This window comes from Caretta caretta, chromosome 14 (assembly GCF_965140235.1).
Source record: "Caretta caretta isolate rCarCar2 chromosome 14, rCarCar1.hap1, whole genome shotgun sequence".
In the NCBI taxonomy this organism is placed as follows: domain Eukaryota; kingdom Metazoa; phylum Chordata; order Testudines; family Cheloniidae; genus Caretta; species Caretta caretta.
In genome coordinates, this window is record NC_134219.1 from 413,415 (window position 1) to 438,523 (window position 25,109).

Consider the following 25,109-nt stretch of genomic DNA (forward strand, 5'->3'; position numbering starts at 1 on the left):
GTCCATGGCTTCCTTCAGTGCAACCAGCAATACTACTATGAGGACTTTTTAAAAACTTACCCATTTTCAATGTAATTTGCTCACTGTAAAAATATATTCCACTTCCACCTGCCAAAGAAATCTCAGCCATCAAAAAAACAGAGGTCACTTCTAATTTGCTGTCACAAAGCAGTGATTTTTTTTTTTGTGTTGATGCTTACACAGTGTGAGTATTTCGGCATTGTTCATGCACCATGGCATATGTTTTGTGTAAACAGAAATAGTAGATTTGTCTGTTTTAATAGATGAGGAAGACATGCAGTGAGATTTTTTTATTTTTTCATACTATTTTGCGGACCCTCTGTGCAGTCTCTAAGGATCCCCTAGGGTCCTTGGACCCCAGTTTGAGAATCACTGTTCTAAAAGATAATGCTCTACTGCAGCCGCAAGAGCTAGGTTTGATTACAGGAGGATGTTCTCTGACCTATGTTATGCAAAAGATCAGACTTGATGGTCTCTTCTTGCCTTAAAAGCTAGGAAACCATCCTCCTCTACAAGAGTTAAGTCTGGAGCCAGGTCCCATACATGCTCTGAAGTTAAGTACACCAGTTAAGACAAACCCTATAGAAACACTACACATGCAGTGCTGCAGTCAAATATTATATGTGGTTAGGGACTTCTGAACAACTGCAGAGCACGATTAGGGCCGTATCTCCTAATCAACAAGAAAAAGAATATTCAGCTTCTGATGCTCTCTCAACAAAATATGCAAACACCCCACTCTCCAAAGCACTGGAGAGTGAAAATAAAACCAACAGACACATCAAAAAGAAAGCAATAACCAGCTGATCCTACATAATACCACCTTTCCCCAAAAGGGCAATATGCCAGGTACAATTACCTGAGACTTGATGCACCTGCTGGGTGAAGCTCTGCCGAGACCCTGTGCTTGACAACTCCTCTGCCTCTCAATCTCAGCAATAGCAGTTGGTGGTGGCTGTCAGAGGGCAAGTGCCATCAGCGCTGGTGCTAGGCATAAGCCGACTAAGCAATTGCTTAGGTCCCCGAGCAGCTCAAGAGGGCCCCTATTTGCTTTTTCAGTACGTGGTGGGGGTGGGGGGCAAAATATTCCAGCTTAGGGCCCCCAATGGGCTAGCACTGCAGCTGAATGCCAGGTCCAGTAGCATGCAAGTCAAGGAACACAATCCTATGCCTGCATCAGTGTGAGATTATGGGACACAACACATCCTGTGGGCACCAAATTCAGAATGTCCCCTCAAATAAGGAGTAAGGCAGTGTTCACCATCCCCCACTCCATATGTGTGAAGGGGAGACTCCCCTTCCCCACCCATGCCCTCCTCGGGGGTGCGTGACAGAACCCCTCCCGCTAGCTAGGTGCGGCTCTGGCCCTCATCCCCCCCGTCTGCGCTCCTCGCCAGCACTCGCGGGGGTGAGCCTCGCACACCCTAGGGAAGCAGGAAGGCCGCCGCCCTATCTCAGCAGGGGACTGAAGTACAGGGTAGACCTGTTAAGTCACACAGGGATGGGTGTGGCAAAGCCCAGCCCTGAAACCAGTCTCCCCACCCCATCCCAGATGCATCGTCACCAGCCCCCCAGCCCATACCCAACCAGCCCCCGCAGGGCGCGAGGCAAGGCCCAAGGCTTCCCGCCCCCCACGGCCTGGGCGAGGCAGACAGACGCCCCCCCACTCATGGGGTGCCTGTGAGGAGGAACCCCATCCCGGCTCCTCCGTGGCCGGGTCCCCCCTTCCCTTCCCGCGGGCTGCGCGAGGGCCGGGGGCTCCCCACTTCTCCCCTCGCGGCCCCTTCGGGCAGCGCCGCGGTTTCGGAGGGGCCTGTGCGATGTAGCACCGGGGAGCCGGTCGGAGCGGGATGGCGGAGGCACCGTCCGGCCGCCTCAGCGCCCAGCCAAGGGCCGAGCCTCCCCGTCCCGGCCCGCAGGCGGCGGCTCCAGCCTCCCAGCGGCTCGGGGAGCAGGTACCGTGGGGGGCGAGGCGGGGGCGGGCGAGGCGCCTGGGCGGGGCCGGCAGGCACCGCCCCATCCCCGGTGCGCGGCCCCGCCGCCTGCCCGGCCGGGGCGGCGGGCCCGGATGTGCTGAGCCCGCCTCGGCCCTGACGGGCGCGTCCGGTTGGGCGGGGAGCAGGTGGGCCCGCCCCATGCCCGGGCAGCGCGGGACCGAGGCCGGGGTGGGCGGGGCTCCCGCGCCGGCGGGCCTCCCGGGGCACGAGCGGGGCCGGGCTGCTCCGGAGCGAACAGGGGCCTGTGCAGCCCGGGCTGCCGGGGCGGGGCGCTGTGGCTCTGTGTCCCGGGCCGGGCACTAGGCGGGACGTGGCGCCGCCTCCCCTGGGCTGCGTGGGCCACTGCTGAGGCCTTGTGCGCGGCCCGCCGCGAGCTGCCCTGCCCGGTGCCAGGTACTGCAGTTCTTCCAGGAAGCCCTAAGACCTGCCGACCTGAGAGACCCGCGCCCCGGGGCGTGCCGTGCCGCCGGGGTCGGTGGAGGCGCTCGGGCTGGCGCTCTCCCTTTGAGAGCGGAGTGCTTAAGGCGGGACACTTTCCATGAGCTATCCCAGCCTTTCAGATTCACGTTCCCCCGCCCCTTGGTCCGAAATCACCCGAATCTGTTGGTCTTTATGGGCACACTGCACGACCCATCGTTTTTGGAGGGTTTTGGGGAGGGGAGACTGAATGTTGAGGGTAAGGATCTTGACTTAAAGTTGTTGTTTTTTCCTGTTTTTAAAGAGCCTGCTGCTTTATTTAATGGGTCCAAAAGGTGCTTACATCTTTAGTGCTTTTTATGTTTTTGCAAATAAAATAGTAAAACACTAACTCCTGTCAACTATTTAGTCCTTTAAATGTGGGTTCTGCCAGAGGATTCCAAGCCATTTCTGAGATGTTCTTTACTGTTGTGACAGTCTGTTTTCTACCTCACAAGAAAATCAAATATTAAAAACAGCCTCAAATCCCTTCTTCTGTTGATTTTAATGTTGCTGTGCTGAAGCTCTCTCTACTTTAAAAGGTTTCTTTATTTAATAGAAATTAAAGCTTCAAAGTGTCTAACCCACACCAAATTTATAGGATCAAAGCTGTTCTTTCTTTAGCTCTGATTCTTCTTTAACCATGGCTTACCTGATCCTGCTTTTACAGTTTTATTCCTAAGACAATTAACTCACCTACCACATCTCTCACTCTGGGATCAACAAAGTTACATCACTGCAAACAAATTTTATTGCTGTGATTTCATCCTCACTCTCATATGCTGTCACAGGATTTTTCAGAACTTTCTTATTCTAAGCCCCTGGCTGGAGTCTTCTCCTGCCGGTCACATTTGGCCATGGGGCAGGAGAGTCAGGCTTTTCACCTCATGTTCACTTACTCCTACACTCCCCTGCGGTTTGACTTTTTAAAGCTGCTGTCAACACCGTGGCATTTCTGTTACCTACCTGAAAGGCAAGGCAGAAGTCTCTATGGGGGTAATGGACCTTTTAGGTATACCACCACCAAGCTGAAGTACAGTGAAATCTAGGTAGATTTACCAAGTGCCAGAGGTCTGGCTTGATTTAAGTAATTCAGGAATTGGCTGCTTCCTGGAGCCTGAGTAGAGTCTCTTTAGAGCTTTCTCTTGTGACCAATAGTCTGAAATTGGAAGGGGGTAGGTGGTGAGGGTTTTGTTTTGGTTTTTGAAAAAAAGTCTTGTGGGCGCTGTTTGTACAGTAGCTATCACAACTAGGACTGAATGAGCCCTCTGTGCACGTTGTGGTGGTCACCTTAGACATATTATAGAACAGTACAGCAGGGGACAGGCTTCTCTTTGCACACTTCACATGGCACTAGAAATATTTGTTACTGTTTATTTAGGAAAAGATTGTCAGATTCTTTTGGCTCTGCTCATGATTAATTGCACTTCAAAAAAATTCTGTATTTCTCTCTTTCCTTTTAGTCTGGGTAAGATGCCAAAGCTCCAGGGGTTTGAGTTCTGGAGGAACACATTGAGAGGTGCTCACTATGTAGTTGCTCCCATGGTGGATCAGAGTGAACTAGCTTGGAGACTACTGAGCCGTCGCCATGGAGCCCAGTTGTGTTACACGCCCATGCTGCATGCTCAGGTCTTTGTCAGAGATGCCAATTACCGCAAAGAGAATTTGTACTGTGATGTGTGCCCTGAGGATCGGCCACTGATTGTGCAGGTAAAGTCATTAAAAGGAATTTTAATTTTATATTGTAAGCTCTGTAGAGCTCATCCCCATCTTAGTATATGTTCTTATGGCATATTTTGGGAGCTACAATAATATAAATAATTTGGAGAGTATGTTGCTCCAGAATACTTATTTATAGCCCTTTACTTGAAGTGCTGTACAAACACTAACCCATGCCATATACCTGAAGTTATTGAGTTTCCTCTATAAGAAGTCTTACCCCCTCGGGTCTTGCCTGTTCAGTGAAGAGATTGTAACGGAGGGCGAGAAAGAACTTTCAGGGTATAAACAGAGCAATATATTCTTGAGAGACTAGGTATACAGAACCTTCTGAAATGAGTGAATCTGGGATTTGTTTGATGATTGTCAGCTTAGGTCTTATTTTAAAAGTCTCCTTGTTAACTTTAGAATTAAAATTAGATGTTTAAAATTTAACTTTCCCTTGTAGCAGCAGTGACACACGTTCCCCATTAAGGTATGCTGCTATGCCGAGTTTCCCCCTTGGCTGGACAGGTAGTTTGGTGTCTTGGCTAAGCTCTAGCCCAAGCTCTAGCCCAGTAGTTCCCAAATTTTGATTCACCTTATTAAAAAAAAAAAACTGATGTATGAAATACCACTTCTTTTTATGTACATCTAGTTTGGGCTTTCCAATAGTAAAAACTCAAGGCATCCTAAAATATTAGATTATAACATCCTTTTAAAGCATCTCAAATTTTTAAGATAGTGAATCAAAAGTCAGCAGCAATTATTTGTCTTTGTTACTCAAATTACAAGAAACAAGTGTCATAAGTGACATCTTGATATATTTTGGTATGTTGCTGAACTAAGTCAATGGCTTGACTTTGACTTACCTCACTTGAAGTTCCTCCTAATCCTTATTTGGAGAATTGTTGAACAGGAGCCAAAGTTCACTTTGCTTGCCTTTTTACAAAATTTAAATAAAGAAAGATACTAAGTATTGAGTAGCACTAAATACTAAAAAAGTGCCATTACTGAGAAGGGTGTGCTTGCATCACACACAGTTTCTTTAGGTCAGATGAGATATTGATTCACTTCAGTCATAGGTCTGGTTCTGCCATTAATAGCTAGTTCAGGATATCAGGGCAGAAAAGCCAGTCTCTCAGAGATTTGTAGTGCTGAAAGGCATCAGAAAGTTAATTCCTATATCAGGATAAACACCTCTCTACTGCTCAACCAAAAGCTACCTGACGGCACTTTGTTGAATTTAAGAGAGTCCACCTTCATGTAACCATTCAATCAACTCTTCCTTTATTGATACGCTGTCTTGCATTAAGTCTTCTATTGACACCCTGGGCACCAAGCAACTTCAGTTCCAATTCACCCTTGTTACAAAGCTTCAGTTTCCCAGTTCCTTCCAAGCCAGGGAGCTCTACTAGTCCCCTTACAGCTTATGGCCTCTCACAGAGAGTCTCTGCCTGGTCCCGGCACTCAACTCCTTCCCACTTGGCAAAGGGATTCCACAGCCCTCCTTGATAGGACTATGCTGCAATTCAAGCAGGCTTCCCCAGCCCACCAATATCCAGGTTCCAGCCTTGCTTCACAGGGGCTCCCTTGGTCCTTGAATTCATACACTTCTTTCCCTTGGTTCAGCCCCCCCAGCCCAGCCTTCCTTCTTGGGGCTGTGATTAAAATTGGCTTCCCCAGCCCACAAATCTCCTTTCTGGGTCCCATCCCAGGGATCTTCTCTTTTTGGGCTATCTGCCCACTCTCTCTTCCTGCAAGTTACCCAACAGCTGGGTTTTGTCATGTTAAGGAGGTACCTGATTAACAGCTGGCCCCCCTTTTGACACGGTCTCCCACAGTATTCTTGTCAGCAAGTTAAGGAAGTATGGGCTGGATGAATGCACTATAAGGTGGGTAGAAAGCTGGCTAGATTGTGGGGCTCAACGGGTAGTGATCAATGGCTCCATGTCTAGTTGGCAGCCGGTATCAAGTGGAGTGTCCCAAGGGTCGGTCCTGGGGCCGGTTTTGTTCAATATCTTCATAAATGATCTGGAGGATGGTGTGGATTGCACTCTCAGCAAATTTGTGGATGATACTAAACTGGGAGGAGTGGTAGATACGCTGGAGGGGAGGGATAGGATACAGAAGGACCTAGACAAATTGGAGGATTGGGCCAAAAGAAATCTGATGAGGTTCAATAAGGATAAGTGCAGGGTCCTGCACTTAGGACGGAAGAACCCAATGCACAGCTACAGACTAGGGACCGAATGGCTAGGCAGCAGTTCTGCGGAAAAGGACCTAGGGGTGACAGTGGACGAGAAACTGGATATGAGTCAGCAGTGTGCCCTTGTTGCCAAGAAGGCCAATGGCATTTTGGGATGTATAAGTAGGGGCATAGCGAGCAGATCGAGGGACGTGATCGTTCCCCTCTATTCGACATTGGTGAGGCCTCATCTGGAGTACTGTGTCCAGTTTTGGGCCCCACACTTCAAGAAGGATGTGGATAAATTGGAGAGAGTCCAGCGAAGGGCAACAAAAATGATTAGGGGTCTGGAACACATGACTTATGAGGAGAGGCTGAGGGAGCTGGGATTGTTTAGCCTGCAGAAGAGAAGAATGAGGGGGGATTTGATAGCTGATTTCAACTACCTGAAAGGGGGTTCCAAAGAGGATGGCTCTAGACTGTTCTCAATGGTAGCAGATGACAGAACGAGGAGTAATGGTCTCAGGTTGCAGTGGGGGAGGTTTAGATTGGATATTAGGAAAAACTTTTTCACTAAGAGGGTGGTGAAACACTGGAATGCGTTACCTAGGGAGGTGGTAGAATCTCCTTCCTTAGAGGTTTTTAAGGTCAGGCTTGACAAAGCCCTGGCTGGGACGATTTAACTGGGAATTGGTCCTGCTTCGAGCAGGGGGTTGGACTAGATGACCTTCTGGGGGTCCCTTCCAACCCTGATATTCTATGATTCCCCAGCTAGTCTGGTGCTCCCTTGAATAGCTGTTTCCTTAAAGGGCTCATATGATGAACAGGGATTGACTGGCTCCAGCTCCCATTATTCCTTAAAGGGTATAGATTGGAGATGTTATCCTGTAACAAGGCAAAAAGGTCACATATCAGTTTGGAAGCCATCTAGTGTTTTGGGTTTGTCTAGCTAAATCATCCGTCGTCTCCTTTTTAGGGTATAAAAGTTTTCCACATAGCCTCTTGTTGGGTCACAGCTGGTCACCTAGGCTCCATAATTATTTAATCATACTTTACCCCAGGCCACAGCTTCCTTCAGCCCCTCCCCAGGGCTCAACAGTTCTTTTCCCCTCCTCCCCCCTTCAGTGCAGGGATTTCTGATCCACCTAAGTAGGTGATACCACAGGGTGTAGCAAAAGTCCAATTCCCCAGGCCTTAGTGTCGAGACCTTAATAAGTGAAACAGCCAACTGCTTTGATCTCTGTAGTCACTTTGTTCCAAAAACTATTTCCTACTGAGCTAACTTGCCTGGGAGCAACAGCTATTCTTCCTCATTACTCCAATACCTTTCATCATGCAGCTTCTTTTGTCAGCTCACCCTCCTACTGAGTACAGCCTGCCTTTATATCTCCCAGCAGACCTGGTTCTCAGTTGTAGGCCCTAGGAAGTAAATCAGGCACAGGTGAGACTGAACCCATACTACCGTAAGAGCATTTTTACCCTCTAACTGCCCCCGTTATGCTGTTTGTTTGGTTTTTATATTTTATTCATTTTGGACAATGAACCTGACTAGTCTGTTTTCAGTTTCAGTCATCACACCATTTTTGTCACTTGCATTGGGCTTTGTAAAACCTGTTAAAAATGACTAAATTTGGAGCCTAAACTATCTGAGTCCCCCTTAACAAAACAACACAAAATGAAAGCACGCTTGCTCTTGAGGAACTGATATTTCGTATATATTAAATACTAATTCAATCTGAGACTATGAACAGTTGACCAATAGCATATTGTATCTGTGCTCCCACATTCTGCACTGGTTAAGAATCCACCTGTGGAAAGTAATGTTGATGATTGGTATCTACAAAATCCTGATTGGCTCAGGACCCAGTTACCTCAGAGACATCTTTTCTTCCTCTCTTCTGCCAGCCACAGCCACCTATGTATATCCAGAATGCTTCAGTTGTTTATTTCAGGTAGATATGGATAGTGAATCCTCTCCTTTGGAATCCATTCTCACCTGGCCTTGGCACATGTAAATGTGTTTAAAATGCATCACTTTGGCCAGGGTTTCTTTTGACTTTGGCTCTGGAATGCTATGCTTTCTGGGTTTTTGGGGGGAGCTTTTTTGGGGGGTGAGGGAGTTATTTAAAGTTGTCGCTCTGCAGCAGTTGCGTGTCAAGGATTATATATTCCTTTAATTTGAGAAACAGTCTCTGCTTCTAATCTAAGATCTATAAATTGTATCCATACACTATAGCAATGAGGTCCTTTATAAGTAGTTGTAATATTTTGTCAGTACTTGAAATTGAGCCGTGCCTAACTTGTTACTTATGTACATCTTTCTCAGTTCTGTGCCAATGACCCTGAAGTGTTTGTCCAGGCTGCACTGTTGGCTCAGGATTATTGTGATGCCATAGACCTGAATTTGGGTTGCCCTCAGATGATTGCAAAGAGAGGTACGTGCAAACCTGAGCTCTGAATGAATAAAGCAGTGACACGTTGCACGTCTAAACGTACCCTATGGCAGTGCAACATCCTGTGGACCAAATCCTGCCTTGATGTGCCTTCCAATTCTGTTGAAATCAGCAGAGTTACACCTATTTTAACCAGGGCTGATTTGGTACCTTGTAAGTAACTGAAGCTAAAACTAGTTGCTTGAAGTGTAGTTCTACAAAGCACTGCTAGCCAGCTCTTGTGTGCAGAATATCCATCCAAAAAGTGTAATTTTATGAGTTTAAAAGAGTTTAATGAAACCTTCCACCATCAGAAACTAGAAATTTATTTTAATTATTCAGTCAAACTTCTTAAGACTTCCTTTAAAATAATCTCTTGCAGGCCAACATTTAGGGTCTCCTGTGTCCCCAGTGCACATACAGAGCTTATTCACATTAACGTCTACAAAAATTAAAGAGTTGCAGGAGGGTTAAGGAGATTGCAGGGATATCTGTGGGGGGGGAAAGAGACCGATATCGGGGATTCTGGGCTAGATCAGTGTAATTCAGCTGGGAAGAAAAGGGAGGAACCAAAAGTTTGCTATTCATCTGTTCCTCAGTTCAGTTTCCTAAGCACAAGTTGTTTTTTAAGGATTAATAGGAACTGTGCATCAGCATCCAGAGACAATAGACCTTTCTATTCTCCCAACCTTAAACCCAGAGTGAATTTTTACATACCAGTTCTAAAACCCTGAAAATAAGACTGTGAACTGTCAATACATTCATCAGCCTTGGGGAGCACTAGAGAGAGCAGGGTGTGGGGTTTCATTGTTTAACCTGTGAATCTGGGGTATCATGGGAAGCAGAATGATCTAGCTCTTCCAATTTGGGCAGAAGAGTGGAATTCTGTATCTATCTGTGAGGAGTAAGAATGTGGTTGGTCCATGTGTGTAAGTAAAACAGAACCCTTTAGGATCATCATTTTGTCTGTCTGTGCCAGCCCATAATGTGCTATTTTGTTACAGGTCATTATGGAGCATTCTTGCAAGAGGAGTGGGCTCTTCTCCAGAAAATGAGTAAGTCCCCAAAAGGGGCCTCATTAGCTGAGGTCTCACTTTGGGAGAGAGTGTGGGGGGACATAATATAGGGAAATTTAGTGGGCATTTTATTTTATTTTTTATTCTGGTAGCCCCACAACATACTGGGCGCTGACCACACACGCGAAAAAGACACAGACTATATTGGCTATCTTGAACAGGCCCTCTACTTAGCCATGATTAGTAGCATGATAATTCCTCACAAGCATCATGATAGAGATGAGTCTTGAGAAGAGGATGGTGACTTTATAGGCCAGTTCAGAGGGGCATTCCATGCATGAAGGGTAGCATGGAAAGAAACAGAGACATTTGTGGGAGAGGTAGACAAATGGAGATCAAGACTGGCATTGTTGGTAGAGCAGAAGGAACAAGGGTTGACGTGATAAGAATAAAGAGTGAATAAGTAAGGAAAATGAGAGCTGTTAAGGGTCTTGAAAGTAAGGAGAATGAGGACTTGATATAGAGGAAAGGGAGGAGGAGGCACAGCAAATTAATTTTCAGCATTTGATGCCTTTCCTGTTGCAGTTCAGGTTTTGACTTCACTTTTTGCTGCCACTACCCTAGTCTGTGTAGACATACAGACAGTGCAGTATAAATAAGGCTACGATTTAGTCACAGGTATTTTTAGTAAAAGTCATGGACAGGTCACGGGCAACAAACAAAAAGTCATGGCCCATGACCTTTCCATGACTTGTACTATATAAATGCCCTGACTAAAACTTAGGTGCTCTGGGCGTCTCCTGTGGCTGATGCTCTGGGGTGTGGGGCAGCCTGGGGCCCCGCCGCTACTGCTCCCAGACAGCTGCCTGGGGCCACCCAAGTAGCAGCTGGGGATACCTTCAGCTGTTTAGGCAGCCCTGAGGTCAACCACACCAGCTGCTGCAGAAGTCAGAGGTCCCAGAAAGTCCGTGACCTCTGTGAAAGACTCACAGCCTTATGTATAAACAGTACAGTTGTCGCAGGAGTGCTGGCTCTTTAGGCCATTCTGCAGCACAGATCTTGGGGAGAACAGACTCTCTTCAAAGCATTGTGCGATCCACTTACCTGTCTTTTCAATCCTTCCCCAGTTTTGCTTGCTCATGAGAAGCTCTCTGTTCCCATCACATGCAAAATCCGTGTTTTCCCAGAAATTGACAAGACAGTGAAGTATGCACAGTTGCTGGAGAAGGCTGGCTGCCAGGTAAGGAGGCAGCTGCTTCCTATACTGTTGCATTAGACATAAATATCTCTATAAAGCACCTTCATCCAAAGATCTCTGTGTTTTGTGGAAACTGATAGGTTATATTAATTTGCAGATGGAGAAAATGGCACAGAGAGTTGTGACTTATTCATTGTCATACACAGCAGAGTCAATAGCAGAGTCAGCGATAGAACCTGAGTCTCCTAACTCAGAGTGCCCTGCTCTAACCATTGCACCATGCTGCCTCCTTCACTGGGAGTGAGAATTCTAGTCTAGGCACAACTCTGTAGGAGGCAACATGAAAGTGTGAAATCAACGTGTCTGTGAAGGACACCTTGTAGCAGACACAGCCAGTAACAAATGAGAAATAGAAAGGAGGATTTCCTGGGATTTAACTCCAATTAAATTGTACAAATTGGGAGGGACTATCACAAAAGAGATAATATAACAGATGGTGGCCTGGCCTTATGCCCAAAAGCAACAGGTTTAGCCATGTTTGTTACTTGTTCCAAAGTGAATACCAAATCAGTAAGAGAGCTGAGGATACAGGAATGCTATAGAATCTCCCAGGAAATGTCTGTGCCATGTTAGGGAGTGGAGAGTTCAGAGATGCCCAAGTCCTTGCCACAGTATGTGAGCTGGTGGCATTTCTGGGGCCAGAGTCCGCACAGTAATCAAGGTAACATTGGGAGTTCTGTGGCATCCCTGTACATGAGCAGAGGGGGGAATTTCCTGGTGTAGATTTTTTTGTTTGTTTGTTTCTAATGATCCATGTACATGAAAATTAAGTGTAACTTTGCATTCTAGCTATTGACTGTCCATGGCCGCACTAAGGAACAGAAGGGACCTCTTGCTGGTGTGGCATCCTGGGAGCATATCAAGGCTGTGAGGTAAGTGCACCTGTACAGATATCAACATGTGCATGCATAGTGTGCATAATCCCCTTAACTCCATACCTAAGGGTTAGACAAGCTTCTGGCTAAACACATTCAGTTTCAGTGTAAGGTTTAGATCCAGAACGTGGTGCAGGGGCATCAAAGGGGAAACAGGGATTTGTGATCGCATTAGAAGTTTCTGATTCATTCAACAAATTGTGAGCAGGTTGGTTTCTGTTTTCCGATTCTTTGTTTTGTGTGATTGTTCTCTTCACTTGTGTAGGAAGGCTGTGGGCATCCCCGTGTTTGCAAATGGAAACATCCAATACCTCAGTGATGTGGAAGAGTGTATGCAGAAGACAGGAGTGCATGGTGTCATGAGTGCAGGTAAGGAAAATGAACTTTCTTGTATAATAACTTTGTTTCTGAATCCCCTTGATGGATCCATGTTAGCCTAATCTGTTAGAAACTAAAGCCAAAGTCAAGTGTGGTTTGTTGAATGGCCTTGATTTAAAGAGGACTGCTCTTCATCTGCATCTCCCTCATACTGGCATCTCTTATCAAAACCAGGAATCACTGTATAATAAAAGTTGCTGTACTGGACTTAAAATACTATTGTGTGGATGATTCAAACTTTATTGAGTTTAACTAGTTAGCATAAGCTTTTCAGTGCTGTATTGCCCTAGAGTAGTTCAGAACCATTAGGGTGAAACCCTGACCCTGCAAGAGAGTGTTCCGTGGTGAATTTTTCTGTTAATGTTCTGTAATCTGTCAGAGGATGTGAAATGCAAGTATCAGGAACTGTGTCCCATCAGCTGTCTGGGACTGTTGTTTCCCATGGCAACACATAGGTAAATGTTTTGTAATGTGAATTTAACAATCTGGCTCTTTAGGGCATCTTCTCCTAAGTACAATGCCTTTTGCTTAAATTGTTCGCTGATTAATCTGGTCAGAATTTGAGGAATCAAAAATAAAATTGTTACCGTTTATACTCCATGTATCTGATGAAGTGGGTTCTAGCCCACGAAAGCTTATGCCCAAATAAATATGTTAGTCTCGGTGCCACAAGAACTCCTCGTTGTTTTTGCTGATACAGACTAACACAGCTACCACTCTGAAACCTGTTACCATTTATACTGATCACTTTAGACACAAATTATTGAATGACTGTCACTAGTTATAGAAAATTGCCATAATTATGAACAAGAAAGAAGAGAAGGGAGGCCAGAACAGATTCGTGTAAAAGATATTGTTCAGACATTGTTTTTAGCACTATAAGCAACACAATGTGCTGATCAAGCTGCAGTATGCACCTTCTTGATCATGTGAATAAGATCTACTGCTTGTTTCAATCAAAGACATAGGAATGGACTTGGATGAAATAAACAGAAGTCAATAGTCCATAAATAAACTGGACTTTATCTTAGTGCTGAGCTTTGGCCTTTGGAGGGAGTGATCTGTCACCATTCCTGAGATAACTGCACTTCTGACCCCTTTGTGGCCTCCTTGAGGGCACCACACTTAGGTGTCAGGCTTTTAGCTGCCACCTTTCTTGGGGTGGTTTCCCGTGACTCTCACCCTCTTGACTGGGGAGGTAGGCTGTAGTTTCTCTGGCAATTCACTGTGTTGACCTTTGCAGATTTGGGTTTAGTTCAGTATCTGCAATCCTGTGCTCACAGAGGCAATGACAGAGTTAATCAGGGACAAACCAGCCTACATAAAGCAAAATGTTATTTATTCAGAACATACAGAGAAAACATCTTGAAAACAATAATTATCTCATGTGGAGATCTTAGCTTATCAAGCAGTCATCCATCTACCACATGGAGACCCTGATAGGAACAAAGTACTTCAGGCCCTTTCTGCAGGGTCTGGCTCCCTTTGTCACAGTTTCATGTCAGGTCTTGGATCAAATAAGAGTGACTTCCTTCCCTATGTCAGGATGGTCACTTACAGAGTTTTCATTTCTTTGTTCGATCTCTTGAATCAGGTCAAACTAATATATGCAATTTCCCCAGGAGGTGAGACTTCTGCAGGCTTGTTACTTGCCTAGGTATGTGCATTAATTATCCCCCAGTGGTTTTGGTTCCTTCAGGAAATCTCTGTTACATCCCCTTGGAGCCAGAATACATTTCCTAGCCCATCAATATATATATAACATTTATAAAGTTGATAATCTTTGGATCTTCCAAGTGTCCATAATATCTGTCACTCTGTCATCCAGACAAATCAGTACATAAAGGTTTTCGTGTATGGTTTCCAGAGGGCTGAGAAGGGAAGTGTCAGAAGAGAAGACTTGTTCTGGGCCTTTGGTTTTTATGTCTGCTTGTTGAGTGACTCTGTGGCTACTGGTTGGTGTTTGGCATTTTTGCAAACAGAAGATCTCTAGGGTATTGTTTAAGATGGGGCAGCATTAGGTTCCTTCATTATAATACTCATTGTCCTGCTAGGCATCTTACCTCTTACCTGGATGCTTGCTTCCTCCTTTAGAAAGAGTGGCCTGTTCCAAATACTTGGCACTGTCTGTTGGATTATCTTATGGCTTCAATTAAAGTAGCATGATTTAATAGAGGGTAAAATTTTTCAAAAGCGTCTAAATGATTTAGATGCCGAAGTCCAATTTTCAAAAGTAATTTGGGCACTTAGACCCAGATCCTCATAGGTATTTATGTACTGAACTGCTGTTGGAGTATGGACCTTGGGAGCCTAAATCAATGGTATTTAGGCTTCTAAGTGCCTAACTCACTTTTGAAAATTGGACTTTGCGCTTATTTACAGGAAAGGAAGCCCAGAATAACTAGTGCAGAGTAGCTGTTCCCCAGGTGGACACTCTGATGCTGCCCTGAACAGTGCCTTTTTGCAGTGGTTTAACCAAAACTCCAAAAAGGCATTCTTCGCGCAGAATAAGAGTGGCCACATGGTGAGCTAGTGCAAAATAGCTAGTGGCTTTAAATTCCCACCCTAGCTATTTTACACTAACATCCCCATGAATTTACCATGTAGACAAGCCCAGAGGTGCTTTTGAAAATTGTACTCGAGTTCCAATCCTGGCTCTGTCACTGACTCATTTGAGAATGGGCAAGTTACTTATCTTCTCTGCTTCAGTTTCCCCTTGAGCACCAGTGGGATAATGATACCTACCTCATGTTGGCTGGTAAAGATTGATTAATTAATGTTTGTAGAGCACTTTGAAAATATAAAACATTGTAAAATTACCATATTACTACTGGTACATCTACGACCCACAAAGGCTTTCCTCTGAGACAGCACCACTTAGATGTATGAGGTGAAAGGTTATTTACTGATCAGGGTGGATAAAATTCATGATTTTGTTTACATTGATTTTTAAAATTTTAAATTAGATTTTTTTTTACATGTTGCTAGTTCTTTACTTCCCATTTTATAGTCTTAAATTGCTAAAGTTAATGTTTTATACTTGTTTCTTTAGCTTCCGAATTATTAGTAGAATTTCAGATTTTACTTTTTTTTTTCTGCTAAGAAGTTCAACGCTTAGAGTAATCATCTATGCTGAAAAAGACAAGTCTGTGGCCTTATTAACTAACTTACTCTGAGGAAAAACAAACTGAAACACAAAAAATTAAGAAACAAATAGTCCATACTATATTTGCAACAAGTACAACCTTTAGATACCTATTGAACTTCCACAAATCAAGACAGCTGAAATGCTTTGACCACACCAAACTCCTCCTAAGTCACTTAAGTACTTCTGGAAATCACACCTTAATGTTAAGCATATGAGTAGTCTCATTAAAATCAATGGGACTGGTCTTCTCAGTAATGTTAACTTACCTGCTTCAGTGTTTGCAGGATCAGGTCCTTTAGTTTTATGTATTTTGCCTGTAGCAGTTTTGTAAAATCCAAGTAAGATGCTCTACTGTTAGTGCCATTTGGAAAACAGCATTTATAGTTTCGTTTATTGTGGATTTTAATCTATGGTTGAAATAGCAAAATATTTAGTTAATTTTACAAAATCAGTTAAACCCACAAAAACCTAAGGGCTAGATTCACAGAAGGACTTAAGCACCTAAATCCCAGAAGCAGACCCCATGGGAGAGATTGAGAGCTCCACATCAAACTGTCCAATAGCCCAGTGGCTAGGGCACTCACCACAGAGGTGGAAGATCCTGTTCAAATCCATTCTACCCCTGAGATAGTGGGAGGCCTTAACTGAGGGTCTCCCGCATCCCAAGGGAGTACGCTAACCACTGGGCTAAGTGTTGTGAGGGAAGTTCTCTCTCCTCCTGTTCCTATATCCAGCCCCTGTTATAAAAATGTCATAGGAACCTAATTGCAAGAGAGGCTTTGCAACAGAAAATCCCATGCATAGAGAGGCGACTCCCTGCAGCCTGAACCTAGGCACCTATCTCCGTGAGAGTGGTGGGACTTACGACACTGTCCCTCTCCTTAGCATTTCCCATTTCCTAGCATAGGTGAGAAGTCGCCTAGCATGCTTGCTTTTGTGAATCCCATCCTTAAATGCCTATTTTCCTCCATTCATTGTATGGGGAGTCTAGACACCTTACTCAGGGCTTGTCTACACAGTGCAGCAAAGTGTGCCAAAGGAATGAAATTTGTAAACTCTCTAACATGTGCCTAACTGTCCCACATCAACCCTGCTGGTATGCTCTAAAAGATATGATGTGATTTGCCATGCCATATAGACAAGGCCACAGGCTTTATGAATCCCAGTGATTTTCTAGGCTTCTAGAAGTTAGGCATGGTGATGCCTTGTTCCAAATTTTGACATCAGAACCTCACTCTTGAGTATTTAATGGAATCTAGTTATGGCTGATTAATTCTTAATGGTAGCCTTAAGGCTACTTGGTATTTTTTTTGAGCTGATGAGAATGAGGGGGGTGGAGAAGGCTTGGGTTGGATCAGGGAGCTCTGAGAGTGTTTGTTTGTCATGAGAAGGGGTGGGTAGAGGTGCCTGAAATCCTCAAAGTCATGGTCTGTGGAATGTTGGTGAGCAGTTCCTGAACCCATGGTGTTGAGCTTGTGATGAAGATGTCACCATAGTGCAAAAAAACTGGAAATAAAACAGAGGCTGCCACTGAAGGCTGCCTGTGCTGGTGGCAAAAAGCCTGAGTCATGGGGTGGAAGGTAGACTGCTACAATCCAGACACAGGGTTCCCCTGCTGGGCTGGAGTTGCGAGCAAATAAATTATGAAAACTTGGAGACTGCAGAAAAGAAACAAAAATTATTTGAGGGCTGCAGAAAATATCTTACAATGAGAGATATAAAAAGCTCAATCTGTTTAGCTTATCAAAAAGAAGATTGAGTGGGGACTCAATTACATTTCTCATGGGGAGAAAATACTGAGTACTAAAGGGCTCTTTAATCTAGTGGAGAAGACATAACAAGGACCAATGGTTCCAAACTGAAGCCTGACAAATTCAGATTAAAAATAAGGCACGCATTTTTAAACAGTGAGAGTGATTAACCATTGGAATGAACTATCAAGAGAAGTGGTAGATTCTCCAGGTCTTGGTGTCTTCATATCAAGACTGAATACCTTCCTGAGAGATTCTTTAGCCAAACAAAAGTTATTGGACTCAATACAGGGGTAACTGAGTGAAATGTAATGGCCTATGTTATACAAGAGGTCAGACCTGCTGATCTAACGATCCCTCCTGGGTGGTCAGGCCAGGCCAGGCCACAGCTGGTCCAGCTCTTGGACACAAGAGGTTGTGCCACCTGCTTTACCCTGAAATGAAATTTTTAGAATTCCTCTTTGTTATTCCCCAGAAGGTAATCTTCATAACCCAGCTCTGTTTGAGGGACGAAACCCTGTGGTATGGGAGATGACTGAGGAGTACCTGGAGATAGTGCACCAATATCCTTGCCCGCTGTCTTATGTCAGAGCTCATCTCTTCAAGCTCTGGCATCACACGTGAGTATCTCCACAGTGCTATAGTGTTTTGAGAGTTCACCTTGCGTAGAAGTACTTTGCCTTTTGGGAGAAGGTTGGCCAATCTTGCTGGTGCTAGATTAGCCTCTCTTGGCTCTGCATGGAGAGAAAGATGTTTGCTGAGGCCTTTAACCTTCACAGATATCCCTGGGAAACTGATTCTTTCTTTCTCTCTCTGAAACTGGAGAAGTACCTGCCTGCCCCTTCGCTCTGCATGTCAGCAGACATAATTAGCCTTATGAAATCTGATTATAGATATCCAGCCACTAATATGATATTCCTAATAATGTTAGGACTTCAGTCTTCTCTTGTGTAAATGAGCATGGTATCACAGAGTTCACATTTTGACCTAATTGCAGAACCAAGTCAGAGAAGATAATATTTGAAGAATGAAATAGCTAAACTCTTGGCAATTGGCAAATGTGTCAAGAAAAGGCTACAAAAAGCTCTTGTAAAGGAATTGTTCAGTCTCCACAATTTAGAAATGATGAATGAAAGTAACTGGATGTTTGGGATTTGTCTCAGGCTGCAGGTTTACCAGCAGCTTCGTGAAGAACTGGCAAAAGCGAAGACACTAGAGGGCATTGCAGATGTCAACAGAGACCTGAAATTACGATGCCAGGTAACAACTTGGGCCTTAACTGCTGGAGTAACACTGACCCTACTTGGAGAGAACCTGCTGGTGTCACATGCACTTGATCTGCGTTCATGCAGTCTTGGAACTTTGTAACCTACCATCACAGCCTAGCTAGCTAAATGTTGTACTGGCCCCTCCCATTTAAATTTCTTTCTTTAGTGTTCAGATATGCTATGTTTTTTCCATAGCTTTATTTGAGGGTGGGTTTTTTCATTTGTAACTGTTGGTGTGTGTAAATTTAATTAAATTTTTGTGCCTTTCCAGGAATTTAAAGTAGTAATGACATGGGGGCATCTAGGCAAATTGAATAGGTATCATTGGTTGTAATTTGTGTCCTGCAGGAGGAAATAGCTAATCAGAAAGAAGGAGAGAAGCCAAAAGGAGGATTGCCTTTCTTCCATTGGATCTGTCAGCCATACGTCAGGCCAGGGTAAGTTGCCTACTCTAGCACTGCTCCCAGGAGAACTCACTGGACAGGATGCACGTGTGCCACCATCTCAGAATACACATTTCCAGTTTTCATGCCCTGAAAGATTGTTTTAAAAAAAAAAAAAAAAACTGGATAGTTTTTAAAAATGACATCTCAATGAACAAAGTAAGGTATTTGCAGGGGAGTAATTCACAAAAAAATATCTTCCCCTTTTGGTTCCTTCCTCAAGTTTATTATCTACCTCTAAAACGTAAAAAATAAAATAGATCAAATGAAGCTTAGAATAAGGACCTGCACGTGAAGCAAATACTGCTACTTGACAATGTGCTGTAGTTACAGGCAGCATTCATCTGTTACCTAGATCTGCCAATGGAGTAGAGATGGGGACTGAATGCCCTTTATATCAGAAAGAAAAGGAGTACTTGTGGCACCTATTGGTTAGTCTCTAAGGTGCCACAAGTCCTCCTTTTCTTTTTGCGAATACAGACTAACATGGCTGCTACTCTGAAACCTTTATATTGGAGATGATTGTGTGTTTTGCGTGAGATCTTTTTAAACTGTTAGCATGACCTACCTAGGGGGAAAACTTGGGTTGCAGGAGAAGACTACCCGACTGAGAATTTCAGTACAAACATTTACCCTGAGAACAAAAAGCTTTTTATGGAACTGACTAATTTAACTGCCCACCACACACTAGATACTGCTCTCCTGCCTTTTTGCTTTAATAGCAGGCTCAGAACTCTGAGCTATTCTATAAAAACCCTAATATTTGAGCTTTTTTTCCATGCTTTTAAGGGCTGCGTCTCACCTGTGACATAGCCATGATAGACAGTGCATTTTGCCTAGACTTCTGTAAAAGCACTGTTGTCAAAGGAACAAAGTTGTCCCCTTCTGTTAACTTACAGTGATGTTCAACCATTTCAGGCCAAAGGAGATGTGCAAGGAAAATGGAACCAGTGGGAGCGAAGGAGGCATGCGAGGGAAACGAGCCCTGGAGGATGAGGACGATGGAAACTCTGATATTCTCTCAAAGAATAAACAAAAGAAAAAACTGAGAAATCCAAATAAACGCTTTGATCCATCTTTGAAACGTAAGAGAACCTGTCCTAATCCGCAAAAAGAAAAGGAGTACTTGTGGCACCTTAGAGACTAACCAATTTATTTGAGCATGAGCTTTCGTGAGCTACAGCTCACTTCATCGGATGCGCATCCGATGAAGTGAGCTGTAGCTCACGAAAGCTCATGCTCAAATAAATTGGTTAGTCTCTAAGGTGCCACAAGTACTCCTTTTCTTTTTGCGAATACAGACTAACACGGCTGTTACTCTGAAACCTGTCCTAATCCTGATCAGCACAAGGAAGGGGGAAGGCTGCTAGCATTACCTTTTTAGTATAAAGCCATCTCCTCCTTCTCCTCCTCTTTATTCCCATTATGCAATTGGGGAAAGTTTCCTACAATTAGAGCAGAAAGGGGCTTGGGAAACCTTGGGAACAGGAAACTCAGTCTAAGTGGAGTTGACCAGGAAGGGGGGGATTTATTATGAAAGGGGCAGATTATCACCAGTTTCACAGTGAAATCAGGTCTTTCATCTCAGAGTGCTTTATAACTCTGTTATAACAGCTGCAGTCACTATTGTGTAATGTTGAAATGCAGTGTCTGTTTTAAACAGCTCCCCTTTCTTCTCCTCTCCCCAACTTGTTTTATAACTTTCTCAGACAGATTCATTGGGACTGATATTTCCATGTTTGGTCTTAGTTCAGATAATTTTTTTAAAACGTCAACAAAATCTCTTAATCCCTTTTAATTTGTTTCTGTGTGTAAAATATTGCTCCTAAAAAATGCACCTTCTGGCTGCAAAGGTTGGTCACCCTGGAGCATTGAATTTGCTGTTCTCTTTTAAATATCATTCACTGTCTGGGATACTCATAGACCAAATTTGTTTCTCTTTTCCAGCTAAATATGCAAAATGTGATCATTGTGGAAACCCAAAGGTAGGTCCATCCCTCCATCCCTTTTCAAGTCTCTAGTAATGGATGCTGTTTAAACTCTGATGAAATGCAAACAATATATCTGCTTCTCAGGCAAAGGCCATTGTGCTAATTAGGCAAGTGATTATATCAGATGCTGAGGTGAAGCTATTACCTAGGGTAAAGATGACATAAATAGATTATTCTGGATACTTTAATCTCTCTTCTTCCTGCAAAGAGCAGACTTGGTGGTTTATTGCTCTCAGCAAATGCTGGTCAGCAGTCTGAATTGCTAAATCATCTGAAAGATTGTTACATTATTAAATATCAGTCCCCCAAGCACACTTGGAAGCAAATCTCTGACCAAATGAACTTTTACAAATTGCAGCATGGGAACTCCTCTGTTTGCTAGGTAATAAAGCTCATACTATGGTTATTTTTGTAGCTTTCTGTAAGAATTAAATATCTGAGTGATTCTCTTAATAGGTATACAAGACAGATATTTTAAACTTTCCAGTGACTGAGTAGGGAAGGGCAGTCGGTCTGCCGTGACAGCAGGAAATTAAAAGGAAAAAATACTAATGAAAGGCAAGGCACAGATCAGACTGCATCAGATTTAAATGAAAATCAAACTCTATATCTGTGCCTGGTAGTGGCAGAGACAGAACTGGAGGATTTTGATCTATTCCCTTTATTAGAAGAGAAAATTAACCCCCATCAGTGCTGAAGGTTCCACTAATGAAAAGGCATTTGTTCGTGGGATATCAGATCAAATCCAGACTTCACTACTGGGAAGGTTTATTAATAGGGATGTCAAATGATTTAAAAAATTAATCGCAATTAATTGTGAGATTAAAAGAATTAATTATACTGTTAAACTTGTTATAAACATTTTTGGATGATTTTCTACATTTTCAAATACATTCAATTACAGCACAGAATACAAAGTGTACAGTGATCACTTTATATTTATTTTTTATTACAAATATTTGCAATCTACAGGTCGAAGCATGAAAGGGCATACAAATGTTTAGCATATCTGGCATGTAAATACCTTGCAACGCCGGCTACAACAGTGCCATGCGAACACCTGTTCTCACTTTTAGGTGACCTTGTAAATAAGTAACAGGCAGCATTATCTCCCGTAAATGTAAACAAACTTGTTTGTCTTAGTGATTGGCTGAACAAGAAGTAGGACTGAGTGGACTTGTCAGCTCTATAGTTTTTACATTGTTTTATTTTTGAGTGCAGTGTTTTGGGGTTTTTTTGTTTTGGTTTTTTACATAATTCTACATTTGTAAGTTGCACTTTCATGATAAAAAGATTGCACTACAGTACTTATCATCGAATTGAAAAATACTATTTTATCTTTTTTACAGTGCAAATATTTGTATATTTGATTAAAGTGAGCACTGTACACTGACTTCAATTACAACACAGAATACAATATATTTGAAAATTATAGGAAAAAATCCAAAAATATTTATATTAAATTGAAATTGGTATTCTGTTATTGTTTAACAGTGTGGTTAAAACTTCGATTAATTTTTTAACTCTCATGATTAATTTTTTGAATTGAGTTAAATTTGTTTTGAGTTAGGAGAAGCAATTAACTGCAATTAATTGACAGTCCTATTTATTAATGAAACCTATTGCATTCTGTGAATATCAGGAGGATTTGGAATCCAAGTGCAAAAATATACAAATATTTTTTTCAAGAGTACAGCTGTTCCCATGAAAAGTGAGAAATCACTGAGGGGGCTGAACCAGGAGGGTACAGTGCTGCTAAAATACTTAGACACCAGAAACTTAGGGTATGTGACACTGCAATTAAACACAGGCAACTGGCCCATGCCAGCCAACATGGCTCTCAGGGCTCGGGCTAAGGGGCTGTTTAATTGTGGTGTAGACATTTGGGCTCAGGCTGGAGTCCAGGCTCTGGGGCCCTCCCTGTTCACAGGGCCTCAGAGCCCGGACTCCAGCCTGAGCCCAAACGTCTATAGCGGCCTCTTAGCCCGAGCCCTGCGAGCCTGCATCAGTTGGCATGAGCCAGCCATGGGTGTTTAATTGCAGAGTCTACATACCCATAGTCTTAAGGAAAAGGTCTGCAGCAAATAGAAAGCTGGAGCGATGAGAAACTTTGATCTGTTTCCAGTAAAGGGAAAATCCCACCATATGAGGCCATGGTAGGATACAAACCAGGCAGGTGGGCACTATTCAGTCCTGAGTATGTGGAAAATGTTGCCCTTAGTTACACAGATGTTCTTTAGATTAAAAAGCAGGAGCTTCCCTCTAATAAGATTTTTGTTGGTTGCACAATTAGTTGGTTTATTTCTCTGAGTACTGAGAGGGCACTGGGATTTCACTCTGTTTGTTCTTGTGAATTAGGTTCTGCTACAGGTGGGTGAGCTCTGTGCCCTTTGCCTTGTCTGAGAGAAGCAAAGGTGGTGGGTCATCTCTTCTCACATTATCATTTATACTTGCTACTGTTAAAAAGAAAAGGAGTACTAGTGGCACCTTAGAGACTAACCAATTTATTTGAGCATAAGCTTTCGTGAGCTACAGCTCACTTCATCGGATGCATGCAGTGGAAAATACAGTGGGGAGATCTATATACACAGAGAACATGAAACAATGGGTCTTACCATACACACTGTAACGAGAGTGATCAGGTAAGGTGAGCTATTACCAGCAGGAGAGCGGGATGGTGGACACCTTTTGTAGTGATAATCAAGGTGGGCCATTTCCAGCAGTTGACAAGAATGTCTGAGGAATGGGGGGGGAGGAATAGTTTTACTTTGTGTAATGACCCATCCACTCCCAGTCTTTATTCAAGCCTAAGTTAATTGTATCCAGTTTGCAAATTAATTCCAATTCAGCAGTCTCTCGTTGGAGTCTGTTGTTGAAGAATTGCCACTTTTAGGTCTGTAATAGAGTGACCAGAGAGATTGAAGTGTTCTCCAACTGGTTTTTGAATGTTCTACTTCTTGACGTCTGATTTGTGTCCATCTATTCTTTTACGTAGAGACTGTCCAGTTTGGCCAATGTACATGGCAGAGGGGCATTGCTGGCACATGATGGCATATATCACATTGGTAGATGTGCAGGTGAACGAGCCTCTGATAGTGTGGCTGATGTGATTAGGCCCTCTGATGGTGTCCCCTGAATAGATACGTGGATACAGTTGGCAACGGGCTTTGTTGCAAGGATATGTTCCTGGGTTAGTGGTTCTGTTGTGTGGTTTGTGGTTGCTGGTGAGTATCTGCTTCAGGTTGGAGGGACTGTCTGTAAGCAAGGACTGGCCTGTCTCCCAAGATCTGTGAGAGTGGGAAACCCTTTGTTTCCTATCTTTTTAACCAGTTACCAGTCCATGAGAGGACTTTCCGTCTTATCCCATGGCAGCTTACTTTGCTTAAGAGCCTTTGGGGAGGGACCTAATCAAAGGCTTTCTAAAAATCTAAGTACACTATATCCACGTGATCCCCATTGTCCACATCACTCCAGGGGAATTCTGCACCACTGCTCATGAGCAGAATTTATGTCCCTCACAGATTTCTTTGCTTCCTCACAGAATAATGACTTTCTGATGGGGAAGCAAAGGGAAACCACAAGAGCGGTCATGCGACCCTCCCCAGCAGTATGTTCCGGGGGCCCAGGGCAGCTAGCAGAGAGGTAAATCACGGGAGGGCAAGAGGCTGGACAGGGGAAGACCCAGCTGGTGGCTCCTACCCTCCGTTGGGCTCAGCTGCTCATCCCCACTGGGCTGGGGAGAATGGTACTGCCTCTTCCCGTGCACAGCATCCGGGGCTGGGTCAGGCCCATCGCCAGATTTCTTCCTCAGCTGAAGGAAGCTCTGCAAACTCCTTTCCCTGCCCCCTGCTTCCTGCAGCCATCCCTCCTCAGCTGTAGGGGGAGGGATCCCTCATCCACTCAACCCCTGTGCATCCAAAGCCCCTCATACCCAGACTCTCTCCCGCTGAGCCTCACTCCCATGCACTCAGACTCCCCTCCCAATGAGCCCATCTCCTCCCCCTCCCCCCCACACCAGAGCCCTAACTAGCTGCATCTGGACCCCTCTTGAAACCCCTCACACCCATACCCCCTGCTGAGCTCTATCTTCCCCCCTGCTGAGCCCCAACCACCATCACTTGGACACTGCTATAGAGTCCCATTACCATTGCACCCAGAACTCCCCAACAAGCCCCTCTGCATCCAGATC

General features: G+C 44.0%; 1 protein-coding gene across 3 annotated transcripts in view; it reads left to right on the plus strand.

The window, feature by feature from the left end:
• Positions 1-1,869: 1,869 nt before the first annotated feature.
• DUS1L (dihydrouridine synthase 1 like) overlaps positions 1,870-25,109 on the plus strand; it is a 28,962-nt gene continuing 5,722 nt past the window's right edge. The window contains exons 1-12 of one of the 3 annotated variants that reach the window (XM_048817790.2): positions 1,870-1,976; positions 3,938-4,184; positions 8,687-8,795; positions 9,797-9,847; positions 10,936-11,048; positions 11,856-11,938; positions 12,207-12,310; positions 17,694-17,838; positions 18,382-18,478; positions 18,835-18,923; positions 19,848-20,014; positions 20,877-20,914. In XM_048817790.2, the coding sequence (XP_048673747.1) occupies positions 3,948-4,184; positions 8,687-8,795; positions 9,797-9,847; positions 10,936-11,048; positions 11,856-11,938; positions 12,207-12,310; positions 17,694-17,838; positions 18,382-18,478; positions 18,835-18,923; positions 19,848-20,014; positions 20,877-20,914 (1,233 nt within the window). In that variant the 5' untranslated portion in view covers positions 1,870-1,976; positions 3,938-3,947. Of the gene's footprint in view, positions 1,977-2,197; positions 2,412-2,441; positions 2,695-3,937; positions 4,185-8,686; positions 8,796-9,796; positions 9,848-10,935; positions 11,049-11,855; positions 11,939-12,206; positions 12,311-17,693; positions 17,839-18,381; positions 18,479-18,834; positions 18,924-19,847; positions 20,015-20,876; positions 20,915-25,109 lie in introns of those variants that run through there. The other 2 variants (XM_048817787.2, XM_048817788.2) reach the window with 2 other exon arrangements.